The sequence below is a fragment of the Oryzias latipes genome, chromosome 24 (genome assembly GCF_002234675.1).
Source record: "Oryzias latipes chromosome 24, ASM223467v1".
Taxonomy (NCBI): Eukaryota; Metazoa; Chordata; class Actinopteri; order Beloniformes; family Adrianichthyidae; genus Oryzias; species Oryzias latipes.
The window spans coordinates 4,969,829-4,991,402 of record NC_019882.2 but is presented as its reverse complement, the minus strand read 5'-3'; the positions used below and the strand labels follow the sequence as shown (position 1 = coordinate 4,991,402).

The 21,574-nt window shown below is 37.9% G+C and overlaps 1 protein-coding gene across 5 annotated transcripts in view; it reads left to right on the top strand.

Annotated features, from left to right (window-relative positions):
* LOC101172865 (disks large-associated protein 2) overlaps window positions 1–21,574 on the top strand; it is a 77,580-nt gene that overhangs the window by 32,908 nt on the left and 23,098 nt on the right. For 2 of the 5 annotated variants that reach the window (XM_023952816.1, XM_020714869.2), the window contains exons 2-6: window positions 1,939–3,098; window positions 4,957–5,177; window positions 6,253–6,406; window positions 7,786–8,005; window positions 20,336–20,371. In XM_023952816.1, coding sequence (XP_023808584.1) covers window positions 2,010–3,098; window positions 4,957–5,177; window positions 6,253–6,406; window positions 7,786–8,005; window positions 20,336–20,371 — 1,720 coding nt within the window. In that variant the 5' untranslated portion in view covers window positions 1,939–2,009. Of the gene's footprint in view, window positions 1–1,938; window positions 3,099–4,956; window positions 5,178–6,252; window positions 6,407–7,712; window positions 8,006–10,878; window positions 13,709–20,335; window positions 20,372–21,574 lie in introns of those variants that run through there. The other 3 variants (XM_023952818.1, XM_023952817.1, XM_023952819.1) reach the window with 2 other exon arrangements.

Sequence of the window (21,574 nt, the reverse complement as noted above, 5' to 3'; positions counted from 1 at the left end):
TAGTCAGTACAGGAGGTTTGGTGACAGAAGCTTTAGGATCTTCAGAGCTATTGTGCACATCTGTTATGATTCATATCTCTATTAAATTTTAAAAACTATATGCAATAAAATAAAATAGAGATTGACTTTCTCACAAAATTTAGCATAATAATAATCATGTAGCATGACCATGCTGACGAGTCTTTATTACCAGTTCATATAAATATAGCACTTTGTTGACGGTCCCTTGGCAGCCGGCTCATTGCTCTTTCTGCATTCACAGCTTGAAGCAAACAATTCTGGCAAAAAAACATCTTTTTTTCTTTAGAAATGCATTTGTAGTTTACTCGCTGTGTTCATACAAAAGGATTGAGATACTTGCTGACACATTTGAACGTCTATCAGAAGAGTTATTAAGGCCGGAAGTCCGAATCTGTGAAGATCTTTCTAATTTAAACGAACTGCAGCTGATCTATTCCCGTGTTCCTCCGTGTAGCTGACAGCTTGCAGTTTAAACTGTGCTTCATAATCGTGTCTCTTTGCATTTCCAGGGTTTCCATAACGATTTCGTTCTGCATTATGCACATATCTGCACCTTTGTACTATGAAGGGGTTTTGTACCGTTCTCATGCTGTTCTCTCCTAGGTCCTCTAGGTCACACAACAACACATTAGAGTTGCTCCGTACATTTTCGAGAAAATGTCAGACTTTCACCGTATGGTTGTGAAAGAACTGTATACCCCTGAATACCGCCCCCCCAAGTGACAAAAATGCCCCCTCACTGAGCGTAAAGCCTTGTGAAGGCGCAAAGAGGAACTGACCGCGCGGGATCCCCGCTCAGTTAGGATTGCAGCCGTGCAGTTGTAAAATTCGGGGTCGCTCTGGTAGAATTGTGCCTGCGGGTTGTAAGGTTCCTCACTCAGTTTCTGAATACGCCCGCTTAGTTGTCTTTACGCCCTTTCAATTTATGGCAGCCTTGAAACGCCATACATCGGATTCAGTTTTTATCAACCGTTGTACAAACCTTACAATAGCTGTGTTTCCATTATGGATATGCACAAAACTTTATTGACATTCTAGAAATGTTGACAAAACACAATTTTGCAATTAGACTATTTCCATTAAATGATTAATGCAAAAAACACAAACCAACTCACGCGATCAGTCATTCAAAACCATGGCGATGGATGAGAACAAGTATTGTTTTAAGTTGATTCACAAAAAGGGAGCATTTGGATAAAATCACAGCAGACAGAGACAGAGATGCATGTTAGAAGCCAGTTCAGCTGTATTAAAAAATAAATGTTACGACAAGTAAGCAGTTGGACCAATTTTCCTTTTTGATAAAAACTACAAGATATATATACAAATTTCTGGCACGGCACTAGTGCTCATCATGACGTGATTTTGGGGAATCTTGGTTGGTGATTTTAAAGAGGACCTGTCGATCCAACAATTCCGCCTTACACACAGTTTTTAATGAGCTGCGTGACGCTGTGGAAGTTCTTGTGGCGCCTGCTGTGTGGGGCTCAGGGCAGCCAGTTCCTACCAAGAAGCACATCTAATTTGAAAAATTGTTTTCATTTTAGTTTTGCGAAATATGTCAATTTTAATACGCCCCAAAAACCACCTCCTCCAAGCGCAAAATCTTTTTATTTTCTAATAAAAGCAAGTTTTTTACAAAATTGTGATGTTTCCATTAAGTAAATTTATTATTGCAAATCCAAGTTGCGCAATTTCATAGGTAATGGAAACCGTGTAATGATAGTCATAAAATCCAGGTGTGTTGGGCGGAATAGAAAACATTCCTAATAGTGTCTCCTGGGGACCGGGGTTGAAAACACTGATTTCAATGGATAGATAGGGTTATGGATATAAATCAATGCCATGCACAGCAATCTTATCTCCATATTGGTTGACATTACTTTATTCTATTTTTGCTTCTTTTTCTATTAACAGACCAGCAGTCATCTACTTGGTCCCCACCTCGAAAATTCAATGAAGGCAGACATCTCCCTCCTTCCAGGAACATGAAGGGCTTATCGGGCAGCCGTTCACAGCACCATATTCCTTTATCCCATGGGTTGGACTATGACCCTCACGTCCATGACCTTCACGCTCACCATGGCTCGGATACACGTTACCTCTCATACCTACTCAGCCCCACAGAGAGCTGCCCCATTGATTTCCACCACCGCTACTCGCCTCGCAGCTCTGTCCATTCAGACCGGATGATGATGGCCCCCGTCACCATGCCCCCACCGGCTGTGTCGGACCACATCTCAAGCAGCACCTTCCCAAGAATGCACTATAGCTCTCAATACTATGACTCAGTCACACGCGATGACTGCGCTGCCATCACAGCCTCTGCCACCTCCCCAGCTGTTGCTGCGGCTGCAGCTGCAGCAGCTGCTTCCTCGCACCATTCAAGCACCAAGAGCAACCGCCTTCCTGCAAATCTGTTAGACCAATTTGAGAAGCAACTGCCATTACAACGTGACGGCTTCCACACGCTACAGTACCAGCGTGCCTCCACAGCTGCAGAGCAACGAAGTGAGAGTCCTGGCCGCATCAGACACCTGGTTCATTCTGTGCAAAAGCTTTTCACCAAGTCTCACTCCTTAGAGGGGTCATCCAAGATGAATGGCACAAAAGGGGATATAATTGGAGGTGGAGGGGGAACAGGAGGTTATTACCATCATAGTCACCACTCCACCAAACATGGCAGCAAGAGAAGCAAAAGTAAAGAACGGAAGCATCGGTCAGGTGGTTGGTGGAGCTCGGATGATAATTTAGATAGTGACAGCACCTACCGCCCATCTAGTGTCATGTCACGACACCATGGAGAACACGTCGATCACTGTTATCCAGATTCCATGCACAGCCATCACTTTGGAGAGATGTCACTCAAAGGTTCTAAGAGTAACAATGATGTCAAGTGTTCAGCCTGTGAGAGCATGGCCATGGCACCAGAGGGCAAATATATGAAGAGAAGCTCATGGTCCACATTAACAGTGAGCCAGGCCAAGGAAGCATATAGGAAGTCATCCCTCAACTTAGACAAACCCATAATGCACACAGACCTCAAAATTTCATCGAGAACGCCTCACTACCTTCAGGTAAGATCCTTTTTATAAAATCTTACATGTTTTAAACTTCTGTACTTTCCATAAGTTGTTACATCTTGATTTATAAAAATGTTGAGAACCTCCATTTCTCATCTCAAAGTGCCTTCTTTGACTTATTGCCATCACCACAAATTCATGTTGAAAGTACTGCTGCTATTGGGAAAAGCATCCTGAATAGTCTGAATGAGAGACAAATAAAAAACAAAATGTAATGTACAAAACTCATTATTGTAATTTTTTAACTTTTTTGACCTGCGTATTTTCCGTTAGCCTTGTTGCTCATATAATTAAATCCTGGACAGTCATTATAGCAGCTTAAGTTTCAGAATTGCAATTTTTTCACATGCCAGTATTACTTTTCAAGTCCCAAAAACTACATCCTAATTTGCACTTTTTATCACAATATTTTGAAAGCAGTTCAACCTTTCAATTCAATAAAATATTGATCCTACAGGAGTGCTATTTTTTAAGAAATTAGCTAATTTTCTATCCCCCAATCAATCTTTTATTCAACTAAACATTATCTACTAAACAATGATGACAGGAACATACTTTCCAATAAGTAAGAGTGCTTTAATCATGACTTTATTTTCAATCATTCTTTACATCAGTTGTGTCAGTGTGCATCCTTTATACATGTTAGCGGTCCACGGAAGGGGAATGAATGTGCTAATTTTCTCATGTTTGCACACTAGCCTTGAGACAATACAATACAGACCATTTTATGAACTGAACTGATGTTATTTGTATGGGTGCTCCAATTAGCTTGTGCTGATTTAGATTGGGTTAATATGTTGTGCTGAATATGATTGGAATCTTCTTTATTAATTTATTTAGGAAGCCAATAAGAAGCAGTGATGTGTCTTCTGTCTGGTGTAGTAAACTGCAAGTAAACTACATCACCGAGTAGAATAAGTCCTATTCATGGCTGCTTACATGTTATGCCTATGTGGCCAGGGGTGTAATGCCATTCAATCAGCAAACTCACACCAGACATTAATATATTTGTGCACAGTAATACATGTGGGTGCATGCACTATAATCACTTTGTTTCTCTATGTCTAGGTATTTATAGGAAGCCTATGTATTATGTTCAAGTACAATCAGGCTGTCAAGAATGCAAATAAAAACACACAGAATGTGATTAATGATGCAGCTGTTACTGTGTATTTGATCTCACTTATACTTTAGGATTTTCCAAAAAAAGGGTTTTCAGGAGTTTGAATAAAGGTGCAGTAGGTGAAAATATGGAAATATGTAAAAAAAAAATGTATGCAGACTTGGTCAAAATTGTTAGTTGCCCTTTGTTAATGTCAGAAAATACCTTTAATTGTCATTAAATTGCTCGTGAGTGGACAACTAAAGCAGTCAAGAATCTTGCTTTCTGCACATGAGCTTCAGGAGCTGTGCTGATGGCTCCTCTTCTTACAAAATGTAACAGTCATTGTATTGGGGTGAATTTAGGACAAAAGGCAAATATTATTATTATTTGAAACTTACAACACGTTTATATGCAGCAATAAAGAGGTGCCATGGCTGAACTGCAACATTGCTACACTTGTGGGCATGAAAACAAAAAAAAAGTGTGAAATTGTTCATGTCTGTCTGAAAAAAGTTCATGAAATGTTTATTGCAGGGTTTTACAGCCTTAAAACATCTATTATCCTACTTCACGGATTTCAACTATCTTGAGTTATTTCTATAACGTAATCAATGAACAAGGGTGCACTGCATAGCAGAATTTTACTGACAGCCTTGGTTTTCAGAGTAAATAGACCACATATTTAATAAATAAAACTTTATTTAACTTGATATAAAATATTTACTGATTGGATTTCACTACCAACAGGTGCCCCAGGATGACTGGGGAGGATATCCTGGTGAAAAAGATGAGGAGATTCCATGTAGGCGCATGCGGAGTAGTAGCTACGTCAAAGCTATGGGAGAGGTGGATGATGAAAGTGGGGAGTCTGACACCAGTCCAAAGATGTCTCCCGTCTCAAAAACTGTTCGCCCTGATGCCCTTGTCCTCAAATCAGCAATGCAGAGACCCCATTTAGAATCTCAGAGGTAGGTGGGCTTCACAAAGTTGCTTGTTCATGGGATGCTAAAGGTAAAAACATAAATACAAACTCAACAGGATATGTTCAAACTGTTTTTTCTTCTTTATGTTTTAAAGTAAATTATAATCGGTTACTACTTTTTGCAGATTTAAATACTCAATGTGTTGTGTAAGCATTTCACATCAATCCAATCAGAATCTGTTTAATACATTGAAAATGGAACATCGTGAAAGTTTTTCTTAGATACAAAAAAGCATACAAAAACTTGTGGCACAGTAGAGGAAACACTGCTGATATTGCAAGAAGGGGCATGAGAGGGAAAGTTCTAAACCAATCCACGCAGCTTTTGGAGAGGATCCAAAAGTTCTCATGGAAAATAATAAGGTAGCAGCAACGCACAGGTTCACCCAGCATAAAGAAGCTACAAGTGTTCCGGAAGGGAGAATCAAGAACCCAGGGAGTGACATGTATAACATAAGAATCAATAAGAAAACCAGAAATTGTATTATGAAGTAAAAAGACACGTAAATTTGTGGAGCGTTTGGATCTTTATTTGGCTGTGACTGTGCAAACAAAGGAGTTCCCTCAAAGAGTGTTAAGAGGATATTCCTCATAAAATATGAAAAATATTTTAGCCACAGAATATGTATTCCTTTATGTTAATTGGGTCTTAAAAGCAAAAATAATAATAACAATTTCTTCAAGTTGGCACCTTTTTCCCAATATAAAAACATTAACTTCTAAAACAGTTTTAAAGTTGTAAGCTGGTAATAACTTTATACATTACAGAAAAGTGAGAAACACAATAAAAAAAGATAATTTGTGGGGAAACCAGAGAGGACGTTTACAGGTTTAAGTGGTCCTTCACTTTAACACTTAAGGGACTGGCCACTAATAAATACCTATTTGCCCTATGTGCAACTGCAACCTGCCAACTAACGACTAAACACAAGTCACAAGGTGGATGATATCTGTGCGTAGCAGTCTGTCATGAATCAGAAGTAGCAATGTCAAAATCTGTGAAGTTCTATTTGCTACCTTGATCAGTGAAATTGTGCTTTGCTCTTGTTGTTCTTGTTTAGCCAGGGTTATCACCTGCAGACGAGAGATATGCGATCTCACCCAAGTGTCACACTGAATCCTGCCCCCTCCTTTCATCCTCCGCCTTTTCGATCACGCAATCAAAGCTACATGCGTGCGGTCAGCACCCTCAGCCAGGCTAGCTGCGTAAGCCAGGTGAGTCTCTGAAAGCATCACCTGGAGGGAATGCTAGTTAACATGCATCTGATTTTGTGCAGTGATTTCATAAAAGCAGTTTTAGTGGGCAATTATTATTAGTTATGCAGGTTAGACGTTGCTTCCTTCCCCCCTCCCCCTTGATGTTAGGATAACTCCCCTTGTCATGTAGCCAGCAGCGTGAAGAGCTAAATACAAATGAGTTGGAGAAGGGAGTCAAGGAGGCAGAAGTTTGGTAGAATGAGGCAACTCTACCCTACGGCTTTGTGGGATAGCTAGAACAATGCATGGAAAGGTATCAGGCAGACTAACGAGTAGCTTTTACATTTAACAAAACTGAGAAGATTGTGAACAAAGAAATGTAGTAAAAAAAAAATTTTTTTTTACCAAAATTGACTACCTTAACATAATTATAAGTATTTCTTGATGTTGTTTTTGACCAGCAATAGGTGAACGGGATGACTGCCTGTAGGGTGTTTAGCAATGAATTGAAGAGAAGCATTTACAGTTTTCTGCAGTTGTTTTGCTTACACCATTTTGCACCCTGAAGTCAGCTGGAAGTCAGACAGAATTCAGGGTATGGTACACAATTGATTGCTTTAGTTTTATAATCTATTTGTTGGTGAAAATTTCTATTACATGCTATTGAAAAAAGTATACACTGCCAAAATAAGCAGTTAACAGGCTCTTTTTCCCCTCATATTTGTACCCAAATCACCAGTGCACCAATGTAAAGACTTGGCCAGGATAAGCAACTGTTCAGTGTCTAAGTAATAAACTTCAGCCTTTTCAGGTATGTTGCTTTTTATTACCCTGCTGTGCATCTGTGCAGCTGGGTGACATATGAAAGTCTGTTTTGGACCTTGGTGGTGACTAAAGAGGTGACTTCTGCAGTGTGAAGATCTATGACTGCCAGAAGCAAAGCTGTTGGTCAAGGAAGTGGCTGTACAATCAGCCTAATCCTTTGGTGATCATTTTCATTTTTTAAACAATAATCAGAAACAATAATCAGAAATCAAAAAGGCTCAATTTTATGTCAGCTTAAATGGTTTATAGTATTTTATGTAGCATTTGCTAGACCTACAAGAGAGTAAATTCTTCTGCATGGGATTTTTTTTGGATTGGTGGTGGTGAGAGGGGCGGGATAGTAGAATGAATTACCTATAAGAAGGCACCATTCTTTTTTTTAATTCTTTTTTGTCAATGTCATCTGCATTTTCCTAATTTGATCTGACATTCAGTTTAAAGTCACATTTGATGCTGCCGTTTCCTTATGCTAACACTCCTTCATATTTGCTGTACAAAGGGGAAGAATCAAAGTGAGAAAGAGAAAGGAAGAGGAAAAATTAAGGACTGCTATTCCTGTTTTTGTCTCTCAGGTGAGTGAGACTGAGATCAATGGCCAGTTTGAGTCAGTTTGCGAGTCCGTTTTTAGTGAAGTAGAATCCCAGGCAATGGAGGCCTTGGACCTGCCTGGTTCGTTCCGCACACGAAGCCACAGTTACCTCCGTGCAATTCAGGCTGGTTATTCCCAGGATGATGACTGCTTGCCTTCAATGACATCCTCCACTGTCACTTCAACTCTCAGATCCACAACAGGTAAAACAACAACCCCCCCCCTCTCCAAAAAATAGAGGGAATAGACTACATATCCTCATACATCTTGTACATATTAACAACCCTAACATGCCTACATATGTACAGTGGGGAAGCCTTGAGATTCAGGGATACCATTTTTCAGTTTCTTATCTTTTGCAGTTGGAGTCTTTTGTGTGTTCATCCTTTGCTTCTGCATACCAGAAACAAACATTTAGATGCTTGTCTGTGACTTTGCATGGTTTGTTAATTAGCCAAGCTTTGGGGCAATTACTTTTGTTGTTGAAGTTAACCAAGGTTAGGGTGGATATTATCAAAGAAGTATAATGGCAACTCATAATTACAGAACACATAATTGCAAAAAAAATGTAGCCTCCTTATAAGGCATGCCGAAGAAGTACAAGTACTGCACTAAGCATGTTAAACTGTGGTGTTTTATGTGTGTTGCAAAAAAAGTGAATTAAGTAGGGAGAGGTGACATCTTGGTCAGGGGTAGGCAGAGACCAACTGCTGTCTGTTTCCAGAGACTTTACCTGTTCAAACCCTGCTTTGTTTTACCAGCATGTCAGCACACACCTGGTAACTGACCTTGTAATTAATTTAAATGTAAAACATACATTGGTTAATTAGTTGTGATGTAAGGTAAGTCAACAAGCTCTAGAGACTAAAACACATTTACACAAATACTGGTTGCACAAAAGAACATGCCACTATTTGTTTATCTGAAAGTCTATGTGACTTCCAACTTTTACAGTATTGATGTATTGTGTTACATGAAACAGAAATTAGCTAGTTGCAATGGTAGTCAAATTTTAAATTCAGGTTCCCACCTCTTATTTTATTCACTATTACTGTAGTACTATTACAGTACTAAACTACACTTACATGTTAATCAAAAATCTCTTTTTTGCACGTGGGTTTTGTGTGACACAGTGCAAGCAATACGATTTCAATTCACAACTTCATGCTTTGTGCAAACAGTTTTTGCATCAACTTTAAATAAAGTGTATATTCAGTGTTTGCCTGCAAGAGTAAAGCTATGAACCCTATTGAAACTATTTTCATGGAACAAATGCTTCCTTTATGTGTATATTATTACCTGATTTTTCCAACTTATTACTTTTGTAAAATTTCCTTCAACTTTATATTGAAAACACTTGCTTTTCTACTTATTTTTTGATGAAATTAAAGAATTTTATCTTTTGAATCATTTTACCTTCATTTGGGTCCTTTATTGACAACATTTATGCAGAAAAATTACTGAGGAGAAAGGAGTGCTCTCCAATCCCACCGTCTTATTGGCTGAACTATAATTCACTTTGCCATCGGCTCCAAATCTATCATCTTTGATATACAGAAATTGGGTTAAGGGGTTATCGGAAATATTTGGGTAAACTACGTTTTCTAAAGTTTTGTTTAGACTAATCAAAAAATGTTTTCAAACAAGATTAGAGTAGTTCCGAAATTAGTTATTTGATGGTAGTTTCATGCAATGTAGCATTTGACATTATACTCTCACACTGTCCTCAGGAAACAGTAAATGTAAAAGTTAAGTCCAATAAACCAATGAGGCCATCTACAAAAATTACATAAGAATGAAACTAGTCTTTAGAACTAGTTTAAAGTTAAAATGAAAGTAGTCTAGAAATCCAAACCCTGAGGTTAGTGAGCCCCTTGAGTGGGGAAGGGATCCCATGATGCTCCGTAGGGCAGACGAACAGCAAACCCCTCTCCATTTGACCAACCGCCTCTTGAAGAATAACCAGGGGGAAAGAACAGCTGGAGGCAACAGTGATGATTGTTCCAGGTACTTTAATGTTGACACGCATACATATCTATGTATATGTGTGTTTTTGCACTGCCTTCTCAGTAAGAACAATAGTTACAGTTTAAACATAGAAACTGTAGAAGCATTTCCCTATTTTATCCAAAGTAGCAAAAATGGTTTCAAACAACTCATAAAACCTCAGATGATTGAATTGACTAGTTTTCGAACATGGAATTACCAAATACTGATTAAAGTGATTAATGTGATGCGTGATTTTGTGAGTTGTTTACCGTGTCTCTCTTTTAAGTGTTCTTAGACCATATTGTAAGTTTAAATGTATGAGAAATGTATTTTAAAACCTTTGGAGAATGTTTTTATGTCGAAACCATAAAATAGCACTGAATGTCATGGTACTGCCACTGTCTCCAACCATTTGTCAAAGCAGCAAATGCTCGCTGTACATGTGTGACTTTTTTTCTTTTTTCCGTGGAAATTTGGCTTCCTTTTAAATGCCAAATGTGGCAAAGTCTACCCATTGACTTTGAGTTTGTCAGCTTTCTTTGACTGTGGGATTGCAGCCTCTTTCTGATGAAGCCCCAAGGTGGAGGGGCTAGCTCTCCCCTTGCCCGGGTTACATACTACTTCACATCGTCTTATCAACCGCTCACGACTTAATATGTTCAATAGGGTTCATATCTGGTTCTTAGCCCTGTGGGTACCCCTCCCCCAACCTTTACATCTTTCCATTGGCACGAAACGGCACAAGTTTAAAACGGCACAAGTTTAAAATCAAGATATTTAAGATGTCTTCAGGAGAAGGTTCCATAAGAATTTATTCTTTAGTAATTTTGACTTGAGAATAATTTTAGTTTAATTATAAATCATTCATATAATTTGTAGTTATGGCTATCTTGTGCTGTGCAGTGAAGAGATGAAAAGAAGCCTTGAGGAGTTTGAGAAGGCAGTGTAAAAACATGGTGGACAGCCCACAGTACATCTTGTATGTTTGTTGAAAAATCTGTGTGTTGTATAGTTCAAACAAAATCACTCTCCAGCTGTTTCTTTCACCATGATTGTCCTTCTGTTTGCACACTCATATTTTTTCCAGAGGGATATGATGTTGTGGATGCGACGTCTTTACTAAATGACGACATGATTGAGGACGATGATGGTGCTAGCTCCTCTGCCTATGTGGAGCTTGAGAGGCTGGAAAGAGAAACAGCTGCTGCACGTAGCCATCATAGTACAGGCTCCACTGTAACAGCCATTTCCGTCCCACCGGCAACCCCACCGTCCTTTAGGAGCCCGATTGCTACATCTGAACCACCAGTTCCTCAGGCCATTCAGGCCTTCAAAGAGTCTGCAAATATGGTGGCTGCCTTTAACCTGCAATGGAAGGATGAAATCTCAGCAATGCGCTATGAGCTTGCAGAGTTGCGCAGAGATGTCTGTGGGGAACTAAAAACTTTCAACAGCAACTTTTTCAACTTCACTCAGTGCTACAACATGTGGACTTTGTGCCGAGAGCCTTGTAGTGACAGCACCACACAAACAGATGACAGAGTTTCCATAGGAATTCAAGCAGGCTCAAGTTGGTCTATTCGACACCATACAGAAGACAAGTCCGTCATGTGCCAACCAGAGCCAGCATCCTTTAGCATCATCGATCTCATGGAACCACCGCGAATTGAAATAATAGAAGGAACTCCTGAGAGCACCCCAGAGGGTTCAGGCAGTCCTGCCAGCCCACTACCAATAGAAGACTTCCCATGGGACATCAACAAAAAGCAAAAGGTTCAAAAGCAACCAGACACAAGTGGTCATCGAAGTGCAAGTTTAGAACTGTGGAGTAGAAAGTACACCAGTGGGCCCATGTCTTATTTGTCTATGTCATTCTAATCATTAGCATTTTTAGACACTGTAAAATGAGAGGCCAGAGTAAAAACGTGAGTTTCATTCAGAAGAGCTGGCAATGATGTTGCTTTATGTCTGTTTAGTTTCTGAAAACAAGACTTGTCATCTCTTGAACACATAACAATATTGTTCATTTACTTTTTTTTTAACAATTGTTCTTTTTTTCTGTGGAATGAAGCAGTCATTTAGGTTTACATAAAAAATGAGACGAAAGAATGTGAGAGAGAATGTGTCTGGTTTTCAGATCCTTAAGTGCCAAATGTGTGCCATCATCCATCCAAAAGTTTTAAATATTCACCTTAAAGGGGACACAAATCCATGAAAAGTAAGCACGATTGGAAAATGTAAATCAGCCACAGTGCAGGGAGGTACATTATTTGTTACTGCACACAAATATGAATAGCTAATGTTCATTCCAGTTTCTCATTATGTAGAAACAAAAGAAGCACCTACATACACTGAAAAAATACTGTGAATAACTTTATAAACCCTAGTTTTGTAGTAAAGGTATTAAATGAATATATTATTCAAGAATATATTATTATTGATTTTTGTTATCTTACTCAAAGCATTCCTTTACCACAGCCTTCTTTGATTTTTGTAGCAAGTATGGTACTAGATTAAAAAATAAAGATTACCCACACAAATTTTATCATTAGAAAACTAACCCATCATCCAGGCTGAGGTCACAGAAGTTCTTAAAAAATACTCTTCTGGAGCAAGACCTCGTTGGTGGACAATAACCTCTCTGATTTTCCCAGGCCACTGAATGTTGCATTACTGTCTTGGCAGACATGTCTATGCAACTTTGCAGGGATATAAGGGGCACTGCCTCGGGATTAACTGAGTGGGGTGGTGATTTCCCTTATTCTAAAAATGGAAATGGAGTGTGCCCTTTAGTAACAGGGAAAGAGACTTCCCCAGTCCCCCTGATCAAATAGATGCCACAGTACTGCAGAAGGCAATCTAGTTAATGGTTGGACTGCTGGTTCAGGAGGAACAATGTGGGTTCCATTGTGGATGTTGAACTCTGGAGCAGCTCCCATGCTAGAATTAGAATCTTTGAGAGATTTTGAGAGTTTGCTTCTCCATCCCAGATGTGTTCTTGTGGTATTAAAGAAAGCATTTAACCATATCCCTCTGGATATCCCGTGGGAGATCCTCTGAGAATGTGGGATATATGGCTAGTTGTTGGGGGGCATTTGATTTGTTTTCAAACAGAGCCCTTGATTCACAAAGCTGTAATTTTGACTCGTTTCTGATGAAAATTGGACACTGGCAGGGTTGCCCTTTGTCATTAAAGTCTGATATTAGTTTTACAGATTTTTTTAAATTAATCTTTTCTTTCCGCAAGTCATAGCCTCCAGTTTACACTAGTTTGTTGTTAAGTGTGAAGCAGAGGCGATAATAATCAACACCTCCAACTGTAGGGCCAGATTTTTTTGTCAAAAAAAAAAAAAGAGGACAGCCCATTCAGGTTAAGAAGGAGTGAGTTCTCCTGCTGGGGTAGCTTAAGTATCTGGGCACTCAAGTGAGGGAAAAATAAAGCGGGTAATTGACCAACAAACTGGTGAGGCACCTGGAGTTATTTGAACTATGTATAGGTCTGTTGTGGTTAAGGTAAAGCTGATATAGAGGACAAATCTCTCGACTCACTGGCCTGTGTTTCTATTCTCACCTATGGCAATGAGCTTTGGACAGCTAGCAGGACTGTCACCTAGTCACCTTCTTAGGGAAGTTTTTTCAAATTGTCCCTAAACCCTTGTTTTAAGCCCAATCCCAATTTTACTAATAATCAACCCTCTTCCCTATCCATTGTCCCTCTGTTTCAAAGGTTAATGTGGGAGGCTAAATATATTCTAAGAAAGAGAAAGACACAACTGTCACCATCATATGGCATGCTACCATTATCTACTTCAAAATACATAAGATGACTGTGTATACAAGTTCAAAATCAACTTCCGTTACATTACTTGCAGAAATTTATTGGTATTTGTCAACTACAAAAAAAAAAAAAAAAAAAATCAAAGCGATTTGTTTAATGTCCTTTATCCACCAAGCTATTTTTCTACCTTTATGTAAGTATGTCTCTTTTAGCTAAAAAGTACTTATTTGTCACATTCACACCACTAACATAATTAGTGTTTACTTTTAATAAAAACCTGCAAAGTCTCACCTTAAAGGTATTTCTCTATACATGACGGACAGTCACAATTTGAGAGGTTGCATCTATTACAACCCTTTGGCTAAGTTCAAGGAACTCCTCACATCAACATGCACAACAGAGGGATAAGGCTAGGGGACAAAAGTGGGATTGAGCCTATGCCTCCAATTAAGCGGCTGGGTAGCTCGTTTGGTAAGGTAGAAACGCATGAATCCAGGGTTCGATTCCCGGAGGGGGATAAACAATGGTACTGTTTATCATATCAATGGCGAGCAATTAACATCACCCAGTAGGGGTCCTTGGGCGAGACCCTCAAGGCCCGTACACACCGGGACGAATATTCGCCAGGCGTTATTCGCCAGCGTTTTTCGCCACCTTTTTTGTGTTCACACCCAGGCGATTTTCGCTGACGATGAGCCGAGCGAACATGCAATTTCATTCCCTGACATTAGATGGCGCTTAATGTAAACAGAAATACTCCTGTACACAAGGTGGCGCTGCGCAACTTTAGGCTTCTTAAACTCGCTTTTCACTCAGAAGAAGAGAGCAAGTATTTACGCGCTAGTCAGAATAATAAAAAGAAAACATGAATATTTCAAGCACCAGTAGCTCCAACTGGTGCTTCGTTCGGGGATATTTTAGAATGTCCGTCATTATTTCTTCGCGGCAGTGTAGACGCTACTTGACGTCTATCTTCTTCGCTGGTATGTGTGCTCAGCAAGGCAGTTTTGTGTTTGAGCGCCCCCAAGTTGTGTTTTACTGTAACTTCAGAAGCTCCAGACACGTGTGCAAAAGCGGCATTCTCATTGGTCGAATAGATTTCGACGCGACGCGTCGGAAAAAAAAAACGAACCCGAGGAGTTTTGTTTTTTTTGACGCGTGGCATTTTTTCGCGTCGGTGTGCACACTCACATTGGTGCCCTTTGTTTAGTCACGAGGCGTTAAACGTCGGTGAAAATCGCTGGCGAGATTCGTCCCGGTGTGAATGGGCCTTTAGCGCTACTGCCTCCCGAGTGCGGTTCAGCTGCAGCTCACCGCTCCCCCAGGGGATGGGTCAAATGCGGCAAAGAATTTCCCATTGTGGGATAAATAAAGTATAATAAAATAAATAAATGATTAAAAAGAAGAAAAAATCAAAACCTTTAAAAAACAATTTTAACAGTTTGCAGAGACTAAAACACAGGGGCAATTTCGGCAATTTCAGTTGTCATGAAAATGTCATTATTGGGTTTTATTTACTTTTGCTCAAAGTTATATTCATTTTCTAAATCTGTATATATTGAAAAGTATAAAATGTAACATTATGTAAATAGAGAAACCTATATTCAATACTTGTACTGTTTGCAGTTACAAAAGAATACTGTGTTCTGATACAAGTGAAAGGCATTAAACTTGCAATCATGGTTCTCAACTCGATGATACTTTGGGAGGACACTTAGTATGATGTTATTTCTTTTTTATTTATTATTTTGAGTCTTTAATTTTTCATGTGAGGTAAAAGGTTAATGTGGTGAAATAGTTTACCCAGTCATTATATTTTCCTGTTCACTGGTTACTAAAAGATTCCCAATTTTTTATGAAGGTTTTTTCAGGGCTTTGCTTTCCAGTATCTTGTGAAAGATTGTTGTAGTGTTATTCATGTGTTTTATTTTCCTTTTTGTGCACCGATGACTGTAGTTTCTCAATAGTTTTATACAGCATCTTACCATTCACGCTTTTTTATTTTAGAGAAAATGCTTTAATAGAAATCATATTGTACTTGATATAGTTTGCAAATTTTCTTTTGAGTTTCAAAGTACATTTTACCATGGTTACCATTGTTCACTCTTTTCTAAAAAGGTGGCTAGGGCAGTTTATCACAAGATAACAGTAAACACTGATCCCTATTCATAGACAATCAGAGCCGCCAAGGGCCTCTACCTCTTAGAAATATCCCCAGAGGTGCAGTATAGTACCACTGAATGTACTAACACCGCCTCACTAGTGAGTGGCTTGGTTGGGCTTCTGTCAGGCCTTGCTTGTTTGTAGCCCTTAATCATTTGCTACATTTGAAAAATACTCATTTTATCCCAGTAATAAAGTAAGAGATGTGCATTAGCTGTTGTCATTCATTTCACATCTAGTCTAACAAAACCAAAGCTTAGACTGGGGCACATGGATTGCCAACAACAAAACTTGCAAAGTTTGACAGCATTTTTTTTATAAAATAATCGTCAAAAAATAAAAACTGGAAAAAAAAATTAAAAGCCTCTTTTTATCAGAACGTGGGATAAAATGTGGAACTTTTTTAGATTTTGGCCAAAAAACTTAAATGACTTACTAAAATTTAGAGACAGGAAGTGTCGTTTTGTCATTGCATGCATAACAAGAAGGTCTGGTTTAGTTCGGGAAGTTTTGGTACAAAGAATAATATGATGACAAAAGCTCAATGGCTGTCCACCTCCACTGGTTGCAATATATTTTTTAAACCTGTATATTATGACAAAAAACAGATTTCTGACAAATTTAGCTTGAGGTTAACAATAGGTTCTTTTCCTACAAAAAACCAAGGAAGGCAGATGACTGTGAAATATTAAGCCATTATTATATAGAGTTAAAAATAGAGACTGAGCATTGGTCACATGACTCTGTGACTCTATGGAGAATAACCATCACTATTAAAATGGAACTCTCCTGTTTTCATTGTATTTGGGCTTGTTGACAATAATCTGTTTGATAGACATTCTCATAACTTTAACTTTTCTGCTGAGTCCTGGCTCCCAACTGCCTAACTTGGCTCTTTTGAGGTTAATTTCTTGCAGTTGATTTGTGAAATTCTAAGAAGATCTAGTGGAGGGTATAGTTTAAAACCTACACCGTTTAAAAAATGAAAATATTCCTCATGACACAAATATATTTGTTGACAAATGCTCATGTTTTGGCTGTTGTTTTGAAACCTAACTCTGCACAATCAGAGGGGGGCTCTTTCTCTATTTTTACCCTATTTTTATTCATTAATAAAATGTGCATTTTCTCATTGTTTGTTGGATGGTAACCAATTCAAAGGTGCTGTGAACTGACCAGTCACAATGTCTCCCATAAGTATTCATTCATTCTATGCAAGTCTTTGTTCCTTCATGACTATCATTGAAATAAGTGTAACTCTCATCTTTCATGCAATTTTTCAAAGATTGGAACAAGATGATTTTCATAATTCTTTTCTCCAGATGTATATTTTTATGTTTAGAAACAACAAAAAGCATAAAATATAGTATACACTTTAGATAAATATCAGAAATGACATTTGTCAATGCTTTACAAAATGTATGGTGGACTTGCAAAGCACTTGCTTAATTGATCATAAAAAGGGTGAATATCTCAAAACAATTTTAAATTTCTATGCTTGTTTTTAAAATGTAAATTGCTATAGCATTTAATCAAACAGTGCAGTACACATATAAGTGGCTCTTAAGGTTTGTAACGTAACATCTAAACAATCTACAAGACTACTGGAAGAAGTTAAACCAGGTAAATCAGTGAAAAATGTTTATTTGAATGCACAAGGAAACATTTAGACACACACACTGTATCAGCACAAACCAGTTGTCTAGTAAAGCTGTAAAAAGGAATGTTATGGCTACAGGACATTGGGAATTTTAATTGAAATAATGACAACTTGCTGTGTATACCAAACTTTTAACTAAATTAATTATTATGCCATTTGTGTGAAAGTTTACATTTCTGATATTATTTACCAAAAAAGAAACTATGATCCCTAACAAATCAGCAAAACCACCAAGGCAAAAAATGGCCAGAAATATTGTCCAGACCTCTCAAAAGAACTGTACAGAAACAAATGGTGAAAAATCTTTACAATATGAATCAATATAGAATGAAATAAATGGAACCAATAGTTATATCAGACTAAATTAAAGTTTGACAAAAATCCTAAAATATTGAAGTAAAAAAGTCAGACTTTAAGATAACCTTTTCAGGAAAATACATTTTAGGATTATAAAACATCTATAGAAAAAACTTTCGATACATTTATACTTGTATAAAAATACAGTTTATTGTAGTCTTATATTAGCATATCATAATTTAGCCCAAAGAAGTTGCAATGTAGCAAAATTAAATTCTTTATATATAGTAGTAATACTATACAAAATTATATATATTTAAGAGGAACACACTTTGCAAACTGTGAAAAAAGAATAGACAAAAGGTATTTAAAGGTATTCAACAAAGGAACCATATTTTGTGCATTAATGCGCCATATTTTGTATTGTTTTTTTTTTTTGTTTTGTTTGTTTGTTTTCACATATTTGATGCAACATTGTACCAACTCTGTGAAGTCCAGTTTTTGGGACAAATTTTTTTTTTTGGATGGAAAAGGATGTCCTCTAAACCTGTAACACTGCTTGAATATAAACCTTTTTTCTACCCCAGTAATGTCCCTGTTCTTTTAATGCTTAAAAAAAAGGTTTATTCATGTTGCAGTTTTAACCCTTGTGCTATCTTAGATGACCCCACCCTTACATTGACGTGTTCTCCCTACCATGACAAAGGTGGATAAAAGTGGAAAGATTTCATGTAATCCATGGACACCAGTGAAGATCACAAATCATTGAAGAAAAAAGGTTCAGAGTACTGTCTAGTGGGTCTAGATGACCCAACTCCCAATGTCAAAGTGCCTAGGATAGCACAAGGGTTAAAAAGATCTGGGACTGCTCTGCTACAGTCAGGGTCATAAATATTTGGACAGAGAGACATTCTTTCTAATTTAGTTTCTAAATATTACCACAGTGAATTTGAAATAAAACAACTCAGATGCCATTGAAGTGCAGACTTTCAGCTTTTTTTCCAATGCTTGAACAAAAAGATTGCAAAAACTAAAGCATTTTTTAAACACAATCCCTTAATTTCATGGACTCGTAAGTAATTGGACCATTTTACTTCCATCCTATTGCATGGGCAGGTGTGGGCATGTGCCTTATTATGTCATTATGAGTGAAGCAGATAAAAGGCCTGGAGTTGATTAGAGGACTTGTGCTTGCATTTTGAAGATTTTGCTGTGATCAGACAACATGCGGTCAAAGGAGCTCTCCATGCAGGTGAAAGGAGCCATCATTGAGCTGAGAAAACAGAAAAAATAACATGCCAGAAATGGCTACAGTATTAGGAGTGGCAAAATCAACAGTGTGGTACATCCTGAGAAAGAAAGAAAGCACTGGTGAACTCAGCAACGCAAAAAGACCTGGACGTCCACGGAAGACAACAGTGGTGGATGATTGATCGCAGAATCATTCCCCTGGTGAAGAGGAACCATTCACAACAGCCAACCAAGTGAACAACACTCTCCAGGAGGTAGGCGTATCAATATCCAAGTCTACCATAAAAAGAAGACTGCATGAAAGTAGATACAGAGGGTACACTGCAAGATGCAAGCCACTCATAAGCCTCAAGAATAGGATGATGGTCTGGGCATGCATGGCTGCTAGTGGCACTGGGACACTAGTGTTTATTGATGACTTGACACAGGACAGAAGCAGCACAATGAATTCTGAGGTGTTCAGAGACATACTGTCTGCACAGATGCAGGTGAATGCAGCCAAACTGATTGGGCGGCGTTTCATGATACAGATGGACAACAACCCAAAACATACAGCCAAAGCAACTCAGGAGTTTATTAAAGCAAAGAAGTGGAATATTCTTGAATGGCCAAGTCAGTCACCTGATCTTAACCCAATTGAGCAGCATTTGACTTGTTGAAGACTAAACTTCTGACCGAAAGGCCCACAAACAAACAGCAACTGAAAGAAGGAGAAAACCCAGCATCTGGTGATGTCCATGAGTTCAAGACTTCAGGCTGTCATTGCCAACAAAGGGTTTTCAAACAAATATTAGTAATAACCATTTTGTTTACATTTATCTCATTTGTCTAATTACTTGCGAGCCCATGAAATGAAGGGATTGTATTTAAAAAATGCTTTAGTTTTTCACATTTTTATGCAATCTTTTTGTTCAACCCATGGAATAAAAGCTGGAAGTCTGCACTTCAATGGCATCCGAGTTGTTTTATTTCAAATTCAATGTGGTAATGTACAGAAACTAAATTAGAAAGAATGTGTCTCTGTCCAAATATTTATGGTCCTGACTGTTAATGCTAAAAAAAATAAAAAAAAGAATTTAAAACTCTTTCTAAAAACTAATTTGGTGATGTGTAGTTTCCTTTGGCTTTAATGTATTTTCCCAAAATCCTTCAAATGATGCACTAAAATGCCTTGGCAGTCATATATGTGAAAATGGGGGTCATAGCTTTACAATGCATTTAAACATGAGAGAAAATAGGTTTGTCTCTTATGCATCTACACAAGTTTCAACAGAGCATGAGCCACAAATTGTATTTGTCTTCTATTCCTTCAGTATGCCTTTCTTTCTTCTTTAATGTCACCCTTTCATTTTTCTTGGTTTGTTTTCTTTTTTCCCCTCCCCCCCCTTATTTTAGGGACCCGTAGCTTAGCTGGGGGGCGTAGAGAGTACGGTAGGTCTGGTAGAGAACTGCTTTATTACCTTCTTTTCTGTTTGTTGTTCTAGCGTTTCATTTGTTTTGTCCTATCCATCCACATTTTACTTTGTAAAAAAATAAGCTTTTTGATTAGATCCTGTGGTGTGATTATTTATTTTATTTTCATTTTTTCTTCCATTACATGTCTATAACATTTGTTTTTTCTCTATTCGGCACTTTTATGTTTTTCCTAACTGTCCTTCTTTGATCCAAGCACACAACGAAAAAAAATTGACATGACTTTTTTGTCAAGATTTTGTAGGACTGAACCGCTTTTCTGATGTATTTAAAGGGTATTTTGTATCTGAGCAAAAATAACTCTAAAATCTTAGATTTTTTATTACAACTTCAAGCAAGAAAACCAACTTAGACAGAAAACAATCCAATATTATGAAGCATCCTCCAGTATTGACACTTATCAATCTCTTCAGCAAAGTGTTACCAGACACAGTTTGTATGACTTTACACTAGTTGGAGACAAAAATATTGCGAGAAAATGTAAATTTTTCACCAGAAATCCTACTTAGCCATTTTTTCACAACTATTTGTGTTTCATGACATTTCTGTACTTGGAATGTCAAATTCTCATTTTTCCCCAACCAGTTACAATTTAGTAAGACCACAAACAACTTTAAAATGTTTTTATATTCCCAAAATAAATTAAGAATGAATTGCTCTGCCAGGGTCAACTCTGTGCCTGTGATAGGATTTATCTGGCTCTTTTTGATCATGTTTGAAACCCCATGTGAGCAAGGCCCAGCCTCTCAAAATTAAGAAAATATCACAAATGCTTTGAGACAATTTGAAAACTTTCTTCTGTTGATATGAGAAAATATTGGTAGTTGTAACAAGGACACTTGAAGTTTGTGATCCTTTGGGCGGATTTGAAGCCTGTGTTTTGATATTGTGGTCATTGCCATCTTCACCAGCTAAGATCTAAGTAAAGCCTTTTTTAAATCTGCAGGTGGGAAAGATAAAATTAAGAAGTGAAAGAGAACCTGACATTTTGTATGTAGGGCAACCTTAGTCTAAACTTTGGTAAAAAAAAATAATAAAAAAATCACAAGTTGTGGTATTTTCTCACAATTTTGTCTTTCCAACCAGTTGCAAGTCATCAAAGCTAAATAAAATACAACACAGAGAAAGAACAGCTTTCATATGTTAATCCATACACATTTA